General features: G+C 44.4%; 1 protein-coding gene across 1 annotated transcript; it reads right to left on the bottom strand.

Moving 5' to 3' along the window:
* Window positions 1-3,645: 3,645 nt before the first annotated feature.
* On the bottom strand, window positions 3,646-6,851 carry LOC102077144 (NLR family CARD domain-containing protein 3-like). The gene is made up of 2 exons (XM_025904506.1): window positions 6,092-6,851; window positions 3,646-3,824 (listed from the first exon to the last, which is right to left on the bottom strand). Exons 1-2 carry the CDS (start codon window positions 6,721-6,723, stop codon window positions 3,647-3,649), a joined length of 810 nt encoding a protein of 269 aa, XP_025760291.1. The 5' UTR covers window positions 6,724-6,851; the 3' UTR covers window position 3,646.
* Between the last annotated feature and the right edge of the window lie 5,292 nt (window positions 6,852-12,143).

Consider the following 12,143-nt stretch of genomic DNA (forward strand, 5'->3'; position numbering starts at 1 on the left):
ATGACAGCCACGGGAAGCCGACGGGTAAAGAGATCGGTTTTTATCGGATTACGTCGTGGAAGAGAAATTGTTCAAGCCATGTTTCCGAAGTAACAAAGAGGCTACGGATGGCCTGGATTGCAGCCATTCGAAGACCAAATATAACGTCCCAGAACACTCCAGGTCACATGTTAGTCTGCTCCAAGCATTTCCACAAAGGTAAGTCTTCTGTTGTAGTTATTATGTAATTTATCATAACATAATTGTTGATGTAGGTTACAAATAAGTCTTATATTGATTTGAATTGAATTCGTTGTGCTATGCTGCTTTGTTCACTGTGGCTTTGCGGGCTAAGGCTTGTTGTGTTTTGTAGGAAAACCAGCCTACAAAATGCTGGAATGCGATCCAGACTGGGCACCTCTATCAACCTGGATCATACCTGCTACCACAGCCAGATTTGATTGGTTAAGAGAGAGAGCGATATCAAAACAGCCACGAAGCGTCCTGCATATATGTGCCCAAGTGTTGTATTGAAGCAATCAAGTGATGAATAACTGTTTTCCAGTATGTTGTTTTGCAATGTTGTTTTTCATTGTTGATTTGTTTTCACCGAAGCAGCTAATAAAGCATAATGGAATACAATTTTGCCTCTTTCTTGTAAGATTCTACAATAGAATGAAACAATAATGTCAGTTATAAATAAAGACAATACATTGAATGAATTACGAAACACTCATTTTATTTCTATTAGATCTGAAAATGTTGTGTAATACTACAACCTGAAATGACAAATAGATTGCGTTGGCCTGTACAGGAGATAAAGAAAAAAAACAACAGTTGTGAAATGGAATAGTCCAAATCACCAAAGCAAACTGGGCCTGGGCCTGTTGCAGGGATCTGAAGTTTATTTGCTGCGTGATGAAAGTTGGGCAGCACGCTAACGTCCTTACTCTACTCTGTATGCTCGTATTGTACAGAACTGTTTTTGGGGCAAATAAAATGCAAGTAGGGATTAAAACCGCAGAATTAATGATTACCGGTGCTGGAAAAGCTAGCGCTTGATGCAGTTTTTTGATTTTGGTGCCACGGGTACCCACAAAGCAATGCGAGAAAGTCACGTGGTCTGTCAATCTCTATAGATAATTTTTTTTTTTTTGTTTAAATCACTTCATTGCCTAGTGAGTTGTTTCAGTAACGGTTTTCAGTTGTGGTAATAAACCTTTTGTTTTTCTTTTTAATCTGACCCTCCTGTCTCTGCTCATTCATATTACCTCCCCTGTCGCCTAGCAGAGCCGGGGCGTACCATGTTTCTCAGGTTAGGGTTAATCCATTCATTCTACAACTGCACATGAATTATACTTCATTCACAGACCCACAGTCTCTGATTGCTCTGAAATCTCACTGACAGCCAAGAGGTAAAAAGGAAAGTCCAGACTGACAGTCTCTGTGGTGTTAGGCCGTGAACTGCTCACGCTGCGTTCAAGTGCATCACAAACTATTGGAATTGGATCCAACTTTGTGAAGCAGATTTCTCCTCAGCTGCTGTTTTGAACATTTCTCATTTCCTCATGAACTGTATTAAACTCTGTAAATGAACTGAGAACTACATTTGAAACTATTAATTCATTTTCCCATTCACTTCTGTACGTTAGTGTATATGTCATGGCCTGGGTCTAGGGACCCAGGGCTCATGTATTTTAGTTTATGTTTATATTTTCTGTGTGGTGTTTTGGGTTTCTCCGTGTGAGCTTCCGGATGTTTTAGTTCGCTGAGGAGACTGCAAACCCGGAAGTGTTTCTGCACTAGAGACAGCCACACCTGCTGCTCGTCCTCCTCTGCCAGCTGCAGCAGATTACGCTCGTCTAATAGACTCTCTCTACCCGATCGTGGTAGTCTGCTTTCCAGCCCGACCAGCTGATGGAACTGCAGCCTGACACGCCGGCCCCGGCATAGTCAAAGAAGCGATGCTCGCGCCGCCGGCGCTCTTCACCGCAGCCGGATTCCCGGACTTCCCAACAGCCGGCTGTGGTGAGTCATAAGGACAATTTTTCATTTTCCATCTGTTTGTTTACTTAGGGACTGTGAGACCGCCAAGCCTGTAACTCAGGCAGCTGCCCAGTCTATAGCTAAGCAGTCTTCAGTTCAATCATCTACCTCACCTACCTACTGCAGCCTCCACTCCACTACCCACCCCAGCAGCTCTGAATGCTGCTGGGAGTAAAATGAATTCCATTAGTGTGTTAAAGTCTTTCCCTGTGACGGTGGAAATGGAAGGGGAAGAAAGAAAGAAAAGGGTAGAAAAGATAGAGAGTGTTCCTAAAGATTGTATCTCGCTGCCTTTACCCAAACTGACTGCCTGCACTGCACAGCCCCAGCCGCAGCATCCCAGGCCGTCCGTGCGCCCTGTGCAGCTGCAATTAGTACCGCCTCTGCCTGAGGCCTCCACACCACCCTCAGCCTCACTGTCTGCTGCTGCCACCCTACTGACTGCTTCTCTCTCTGCTCAACCAATTGCTGTCGCTGTGCAACCATTCACTCCACCATCAGGCTCCTGCAGTTCGGTTAGCCGTTCAGGCACCTGCAGCTCGGTTAGCCGCTCAGGCACCTGCAGCTTGGTTAGCCGCTCAGGCACCTGCTCAACTTCCTCAACAAATATCACTACAGTCAGTAGCTCTGTCTCTAGTACCGTCACCTGATCTATCGCTAACATGGCTAGCTGCCCAGCCTTTAGCCGTGGCTCAGCCAGCTGCCCTGCTAGTTACTCAGCCCAGCCCCCTCGATCCTCTGCTGGATGTTCAGAGGAACTCAGTCTGCTAAGTGAGGACTGTTTACCTGGGCTGGAACAGACTGACTGCCCCGCACAGCCCCAGCCACAGCATCACGAGCCGGCTGTGAGCCCTGTGCTGTCTCAACCAGCTTCACCTTTGTCAGAGGTCTGCTTTGCCTGCTGGTCACGCATCTGTCTCTGCTGAAGATCTGTTTCACCATCCACATCAACTACACTGCCATCATCTCCACCGGCTGCTACTGTATCACCATCATCATCGTCAGTAACTGCAATGTTGTCGGAGGGGCCCGCGCCGCCAGTGGATGAGCTCAGCGAGCCGGAGGAGGAGCTCAGCAAGCAGAAGGAGCCCGCAGCGCAAGCCGTCGCAGCCCGTGACAGTATAAATAAATGTTAGACTGGGCTCCATGGAAACACTGGGACTGGTCAGCTTCTGATACCATCAACAGCTTTGACATTCATGTCTTTCTTTTCTCTTTCTCTGTTTCCACACAAGCTCAAAGTCTCTGCAGCCTGTTTTTATCTGCTATCATCAGATCTTCAACAGCCTCTACAGCCTCATCAGTACTGACTTCATCTTCACTGACTGATGGAGCACAACATGAACCTGTGGAGGCTGAGACACTGTCCTGTCAAACATCTCCCGTCACCACTAGACTTCTGTCAGCCTTTTAATGAACCCTGCTCAAGTCTGTCACTTCTGTTTGGAGCCAAAAGGAAAAACTGTTGTTCAGTCGTTTGGAAAGACAAAACATTTCTGAAAGCACTCAAACTTCTTCACATTTGTCTTCAGACACATCCTGAACATTTAGGAACTAAAGAAAGTTTCAAACCTCAAAGATCTGAAATATAGAAAAACAACAGTAGCTGCAGTCAGTGAACTCACCTCAGAGTCTCCAATCGACAGTTTGGACTCTCCAGTCCAGCACACAGAAGCTTCACTGCTGAATCCTGCAGCTTGTTCCCACTCATGTCCAGCTCTGTCAGATGGGAGGGGTTGGACTTCAGGGCTGAGGCCACAACTTCACAGTGAGTCTCTGAGAGTCGACACTGAGTCAGTCTGTGATGATAGAAAATATAAAATGTGTTATTATAAAAGCAGAAAATCTGCATCATAAACACAGACTGAATGTATACGAAGACAAAACAGAGTGAGGTCATAATCTGATGAACATCTGCTCTTCACATCTGTGCTTCAGCTCCTCTTACTGTGTTTGACATGACACAACGATTGAGTCTCTCTCAGACCTGCAGACTTTTAATGAGAATCTTTGTTTGGCTTTAATCTGCAGATGAAGGAGGAAGATGGTGTCACATTTAGGCTTCCATAATGTCCACAGTCTGTCACTGAGATCTGATCCAGAGTCAGAGTGAAGACACACATTTGGACTGTTTCCTGCTTTGACTCCAGAACATTTTGAATGAGTTCAGCTCAGTGAAGAGTTCCAGCTGGAAAGATGATCTCTGTTTGCTACCTGCTGCTGTCAGGTACGACTGTTCACGTCCACACGCAGGAAAAACCTGCTGACTGTTACCAAACGGAGCAGAAATCTCATCACTGGACAATAATGATGAATGAACTCAGAGCTGCTGATATCAGATCTGATTTCAGGGGAACTAAACACAGAAATGATTGGCTCATTTTAGCTTTCTGAGCCATTATCTGCTGGTGTGTCGCTAGTTGGCAGAAAATGATTTGTATTCCTGTTCAGGGCTTCAGTGTTTATGAGTCCAGATCCAGGTGACAGCGAGTCAAAATGATGTTACCTGTCTGTGTCCAGCAGCAGCCTGTATTCACTTTGAATATTGTTCTAACCTGACATGGATCAGTTTGTCTTTGATTGGTTTGTAAATGTCACTGTTTCCATTGGACCTGAGTGACGGTACAAAGACAGAGAGGGAGAGAAAGGAGAGAGAGGATGGAGACAGCAAAGAGAGAGCAAACACAAACAGGTGAGAGTGGACAGGTGACCAAGGTCAGCAACCAATCACAGAGCTTCTGTTTGACCCACAGTCACTGATGATGACTGCACATAACCAAGCAGTGTGTTACTCTGATATCAGATATGGATCCTGCTCTTATAATAATGATCATCAGATGATATTATTGTGTTATTTTGTAGCTGAATACGATGTTTGTGTGATTATCAGTGAAAGAAGCAGTGAGGAGGATGGAGAGAGAGAGAGGACAGAGGCTGAAGTTAGAAACACTAAAAGGATTTTTCATGGATTTCATGGATGATTTGAGTGATTTCCAGCAGGACACTTAAACATGTCAGTGGACGTCCTAAAGAACATATTCACTGATATGAAACGTGTCATTGAACAGGATTAATATCAGTGGAAACATGGTGGAAACAGCTGTGACTGCATGGATGTGACACACTTCAAATCTGTTCTCCACTCTTGGATTTGGGATCCATGGAGCTGCTGCTGAGTCTGTACAATAAAGGATGGTGTGGAAGGTTGCAGCATACGGACACAAACACTTTGTGGTTACAACATGAACCTCCCACCGTCTATAAAGCACTGATGACATCATGACGTTTGCCAGGAAGTGAGCTCGGGGATGTAAACAGCAGCAAAAACACAGCAGTGAATTCCATCAGCAGAAAACAGGGACGACATTTCAGCAGCAACAACTAAACATTGAACAATCAGCTCTGTGATTAATGAGGACATGAAGTCAGACATTAGGAGCAGCAGGAATGAGAGTGAATCCATGTGCTGCTGTGACATCAGCTCACATATTTGACACATGTTCAGTCCAGATGTGTCTTCTCACTCAGTTTGTCCCACTGTGGGCAGTAAGAGAGCACAGCTGGTTCACCTCTGAGCCTCACTCTGAACCACAGCTCTGTCACTCATCAGGACATCACACTTTAATCACACTAAACCAGAGTCTTCCTCAGCACCTTCATCCTCACTCACCATGTTTATTAAACTAAACTCTGTGTCTGTAGTTAAACGAAAATCTCAGACGGTGACTGCTCTGGATATTTGTCTCTGTTTGTAACATTAGAGTTCATTTCACTACAAAGAAGCTCTTCATAGATTCTTTTACTGTCTCTCTAACAGCAGCGTCTGAATGACCAATAACAGCAGCAGCAGGTTTAAAATACCGCCCCCTAATGACACCACACAGGTACTACATGTAGACCATGCAGGATCATGCTAAGTGCACGCACACATTTCCTGATCAACACAAAATATCATTTTATCTGAGAAACTCAATTTAATGAGAGTCCTTTAGTACTGTGTAAATCTGAAGAACTAAACTACTAACCTACAATAATTAATGATGTTAATGATCACATCTGGACTCACCGAGCCTTTCTGCAGTTCCTCACAGCTGGAATCAGTCTCTGTCGTCCCCGCTCTGATGTGTTGTACTTCTGCAGGTCCAACTCATCCAGAACCTCCTCTGACATCTGCAGCATGAAGGCCAGAGCTGAGCACTGGATCTCAGAGAGTTTCTTCTCTGATCTGTTCTCTGACTTCAGGAACCTTTGGATCTCCTGAAATAATGAGAGGTGGTTCATCTCCATCAGACAGTGGAAGATGTTGATGCTTCTGTCAGGAGAGATTTCATAACTGTTCATCTCCTTCAGGTTGTTGATGACTCTCTGGATGGTTTCTGAACTGATATGTGTCTGACCCAGCAGACCTCCTAAGAGTCTCTGGTTGGACTCCAGACAGAGGCCATGAAGGAAGCGAACAAACAGGTCCAGGTGGCCATTTTTACTCTGGAGGGATTTTCTCATGACTCTCCTTAGAAACTCATCCACAGAGGATTCATGCATCATGTAATCATCCAGCAAAACTTTCTCATCATGATAATTATCACTGTGACTGTCATCATCACCATCATCATTATCATACTCCTCATCCTCATTCCAGTCTATCCCCAGGAAGTTCTTCAGCACCTCTGTCTCCCAGTTGGTGTAACACTGGAACATGTAGACTGCAGCCAGAAACTCCTGAATGCTCAGATGAACAAAGCAGTAGACTGGTTTCTGGAAGATCACACACTCTCTTTTGAAGATCTCTGCACAAACTCCTGAGTACACCGAGGCCTCTGTCACATCCAGACCACACTGCTCCAGGTCTTCTTGGTAGAACATGATGTTTCCTTTCTCCAGATGTTCAAACGCCAGCCTCCCCAGCTTCAGAAGAACTTCCCTGTCAGCCTCCGTCAGCTCCTGTGGACTCGTCTCATGTCCCTCATGGTACTTGTTCTTCTTCCTCTTTGTCTGAACCAGCAGGAAGTGTGAGTACATGTCAGTCAGGGTCTTGGGCAGCTCTCCTCTCTGCTCTGTAGTCAACATGTGCTCCAGAACTGTAGCAGTGATCCAGCAGAAGACTGGGATACTACACATGATGTGGAGGCTCCTGGATGTCTTCATGTGGGAGATGATTCTGCTGGACAGCTCTTCATCACTGAATCTCCTCCTGAAGTACTCCTCCTTCTGGGCATCAGTGAAGCCTCGTACTTCTGTTAGCCTGTCAACACATGTAGGAGGGATCTGATTGGCTGCTGCAGGTCGGGAAGTTATCCAGACGAGAGCCGAGGGAAGCAGATTCCCCTGGATGAGGTTTGTCAGCAGCTGGCTGACTGATGACTTCTGTGTGACATCAGACAGCAGCTTCCTGTTGGTGAAATCCAATGAAAGTCTGCTTTCATCCAGACCGTCAAAGATGAACAAAAGCTGAGAGACAGCCAGCTTCTCTGCTGTGACCTTCTGTAATGTTGGATGGAAAACATGGAGCAGCTCCAGAAGACTGTACTGCTCATCTCTGATCAGGTTCAGCTCCCTGAATGAAAGCAGAACCACCACACTGACATGTTGGTTCTCCAAGCCCTCTGCCCAGTCCAGAGTGAACTTCTGCACTGAGAAGGTTTTTCCAACACCAGCCACGCCGTTGGTCAGAACCACTCTGATGGCTCTCTGTTGGTCAGGGAAGGCTTTAAAGATGTCCTGGCACCTGATTGGAGCGTCATGGAGGGCGTCCATCTTGGAAGCTGTCTCCAGCTGCCTCACCTCATGTTGGGTATGAACCTCTTCACTCTGTCCCTCTGTGATGTAGAGCTCAGTGTAGATCCTGTTGAGGAGGGTTCTACTTCCTGTTTCATCACTTCCTTCAGTCACACGTTCACATCTCCTCCTCAGACTGATCTTATGTTCATCTAAAACCTCCTGCAGACCAACATCTGCTGAAAGAAAGAAAAAGAGAAAGAAAACTCTTCAATGTCTGAACAACAACAAGAAGTCCAGTTTTCAGAAATGAGTCCATCAGCAGACAGATGTTCAGTCTTACTTTGTACACAGCTGCTCTGACTGGCTGTCTGCAGTCCAGCTCTGCTTCTGGATCTTTCTCCACACTGGGGACAGGAGGAGTCTCCTGATGAAGCAGACTGGTCCCAGTATGAGCAGATGCACTGTCTGCAGAACCAGTGTCCACAGCTGGTAGAGACTGGATCCTTCAGAACGTCCTGACACAAAGCACAGCAGGACAGCTGCTCCTCTTCACAAACACCACTCCTCTTCCTCTGTCTGTGAACACATTTCTTCATCACTAAAACTTTTACTAAAAACTATTCAAATTCAAAAGATGGTGCAGAAGTTGTGATGGTCACAGAGTAAACGTGGAGATACTTTTCTGTTTGAAGGCAGCGTTCAGTCTGGAAACAAAGTGATGCTTCGTTGATTTCATCAACACTAATGAGCTGCTTTTCCTGTCTGCCTGTCTTATTAAACTCTCAGTGATCTGCCTGCAGTTTGCTATGAATATATACTTCCTGCAAAGACTTCACAATTAAAGCCTTCCATGAGAGCTGCTTATAATCTTCATGTTTTCCAGTCAGTGTGCAGATTAGCTTGGCTTAGTTTATTTTCAAGAAGTAACTGATTAGTTACAGAAACATATCCAAGATGAGCAGTTTCCCCTCCAGCATCAACTCTAAGCAGCTAAAACAAAAGTGTCCCAGCTTCCAGGCAGACTGTACTCGGTGCCACATTACAGATGTGGTTTCTGACAGCTGCTCCAGCTGCAGGATCAAACACGAGTCCAAACATCTTTGTCTTTGCTGCTTCTTTCTGATTGAACAACACAACATGTAGTTCTTGTCCCAGCTGAGCATTAGTCTTTAGCATTAGCATTGTTAGCATATCTGCAACAGAAACATGGTCAGAAACTGTTGAGAGGGGCCGGCACAGGAGAAGTTATTACAATCAACCCACCGCTGACTCGATCACAGTCAGGGGGTCATGCAGTGGGCCAACCCACTCCCACTCAGTCTGAGGGCAGCCCACACTGCACACTGGTCCTAGTGTCAAATCAAACAACAATTACAAAAGAAGGAGGAGAGATAGGAAAGACTGAGGAAAGGAAGCAATCAAAGGGAACACTAACAGATCAGCTTCTGTAGCGTCTCTGGGTTCTCCTGGTGACTCTATGTCCACACTGACTCCAGTAGCTCCAGTATTTATTCATTTATTATTTGTGTGTCTGATTGTCCTGTTCTTTTCCCGCAACCTCATTTTGATCAGGACAAGTTTTCCTCTGAGTTTAACTAATCAGACTTTTCTCTGTGCATCAGCTGTGAGATGAAGGCTTCAGGACGTCTGCATAGAGACTAAATATTTCACAATATTTCCCAAGTTCAGTCTCAGGAGTGAAGCTTCACCATGATCATGTTCACAGCTCTGGTCTCTGCTGATCAAACTACAACTCTTAGATTAGAACTACAGACTTTAAATGATATGTTAGGAAACTTCTTGTCACAGGACAACATGAGTCATATCCAGGAAGAAAAAGAAAACCTGTTCCAGGTGATCATTCATTGCAGTAAGATCCATCTATAAGATCAAAGAAACATGGGAAACATTGCTGACATAATCTGCTGTGACGACTTTGTACAGCAGCTCTAAACATTTCTGTACCTGCTGATCGTTCCCGTCAGTTTGAAGCTTCTAAAACATTTTCTTACTTTTCTTTGACGTTCTTTGGAACAATGACTTGTTTGCTTTGTGTCTGTCTTACTTTCTCCTGATACTTCATATACACAATATCCTCATGAGAACCAGCCTATTTATGTCCTCTGAAAAGCACATTTGTTTTTGGTCTATATCTGATGTGTTAGATAGAGGACATCCTGGGCTTTCCATTGATATCTAATGTTTGGTGGCCTCTTTGAGCTCTAAATAGGCAGGAAATCACAAGAAAAGTTTGATGGGACAATTCTTTTTGCCTCAGTTTGCAGGAGGATACTGCCAACAGGATTCACTCACCATCCAAAACACTAAACTCAGGTGTTCCTGTCTCTTCCGTGACCGTATATGTACCAAATCAGCACCTGGGCATGCAGACTGCTTCTACAAATATCTGTGAAAGGCTCGCTCTCAGGAGCTCAGTGAAGTCCAGCGTGGTGCTGTGACAGGATGCTACCAGTGCATCAAGTCCAGCTGTGAAATGACCTCACTACTAAACATTCCACAGTCAGCTGTTAGTGGGATTATAACAGAGTGGAATTGACTGGGAACGACAGCAGCTCAGCCATGAAGTGGAAATCACAGAGTGGGCTCAGTGGATGATGAAGTGCAAAGTTTCTGCAGAGCCGATCACGACTTCATTTGGCCTTCAGATGAGCTCAAGAGCAGAGCTTCATTAAATGGGTTTCCATGGCGACTAGCTGCATCCAATGGTGCAGTGTAGTGATGTGTCGGTCGCAAACAAAACGGCTCTTAGAGCCGACTCTTTGACGTGAACGACGTGAGCCGGCTCCTTATTGGGAGCCGTGTTTTTTTTCTTTCTTTCTCTCACCCTCTCTCTCGCACTTTTTTCCCGCTTCACTCCGCACGCGAGCCTTGTGCTTTGCGCTGGGCAGAGGGGGGAGGGGCGGTAGTTACACTCACAGTAGCACAGGAACAGAGCGGGAGGGAGAGAGAAAGAAAGGCAGGGACAACAACTTCACATTAGAAAGGTATAGTAATCATCCACAACTATTTTTCCACTATATGACAGAGAATGTGCATGTTCTTTTTGTTTTCATATCTTAATTTATGTTTAATTGCGTTGTGGTTTGCAGTGTTTTGTGTTGTTTCACTTTAAATTTGTTTAAAAGGAAAAAGCTGAAAATTTAAATAGTTAAAAGTTGAAATGTAAATAGTTGGTTTTTGTATTATATGATTTATTTATTACATTTTATGTGGAGTGAATAAATAAAAGTATATTTACGATGGCCTCTAGAGACAAAGCATGCACAAACTCAGAAGCACGTACAAAACACAACAGAAGTGCTCCAGAATGCTAGGGGCAGTGTTGAGCTTTTGTTACCTAGTGGCTACACAAGCCAGCAAGTACCAACGACCGGATTTGGTGTGTGGTAGTAACAGGTAAATGAACATTTTTGTTTAATTATTTGAATATATATGAATGTTTGTGCATAAATACACAAACAATACACATATGCTTTCAATTGTTTAATTTAAGTGATCTAGGTAGCTCTGTTTAGGAAGTTCAGGTAACACTAGAAATGTGTTTTGGAGTTTGTACATGCTTTTTGTCTCTAGTGGCCATCGTATATATTTATATATAAACATATATAAATAAAAACACATTTTTTTACATTAGTAATTCATTTTGTGCATAATTTTATATTGTTGTTGATAATAAATTAACTAAAGCAACAAAACAACCTGAGGAGCCGGTTGGGAGCAGAAAGAGCCGGAAAATCCCATCACTAGTGCAGTGGTGTAAAGCACACGGCCACTGGACTCTAGAGCAGTGGAGATGTGTTCTGTGGAGTGACCAATCACGCTCCTCCATCTGATTGATGACTATAGGCTTGGTGGTTGCCAGGGCAACAGTACTTGTATGACTACATTGCGCCAAAAATAAAGTTGTCATCAACACTTGGGTGGGCTGACATCATATTAAACCCTGTGGATTCAGAATATGATGTCACTCAAGTTTACATGTGTGTGAAGGCAGACGAGTCAGTACTTTTGGTAACACAGTGTAAAGTTGCACTGATTGATTTCCATGATCACCACTGTGGTTCAGTGTTGTCCTGATGGAGTAACAGCAGCCAGTATGATCCAGGCTTTAGCTGCTGGGTCTCTGTGTGACCTCTCAGACTGTTTAACAGATCAGACACAAAGAGAATCAGAGCAGCTCTTTAAAGACAAACATGAACCCACTCAGGTCACACTTTCCCCACAGATATGAGCATCACTGTCCTCAAACAGCAAATGACCAAGTCTAACATTTGGATCTTTTCTCTTTCATTGTTTTCTTTTTAATGAATCTTTGTAACAATCTGAGGATGTTTCAGGTCAGATTTATACAGGAAACACAAACATGTAAAGGAGTCATC

This window comes from Oreochromis niloticus, unplaced genomic scaffold (genome assembly GCF_001858045.2).
Source record: "Oreochromis niloticus isolate F11D_XX unplaced genomic scaffold, O_niloticus_UMD_NMBU tig00002015_pilon, whole genome shotgun sequence".
NCBI classification, from domain to species: Eukaryota; Metazoa; Chordata; class Actinopteri; order Cichliformes; family Cichlidae; genus Oreochromis; species Oreochromis niloticus.

Coding starts and splice junctions, on each gene's coding strand:
- LOC102077144 (XM_025904506.1), bottom strand. CDS start 6,723: ATGTTCCAGTGTTACACCAACTGGGAGACAGAGGTGCTGAAGAACTTC. Junction 3,825..6,091: donor AGGAACTGCAGAAAGGCTCG/GTGAGTCCAGAT, acceptor CTATCATCACAG/ACTGACTCAGTGTCGACTCT.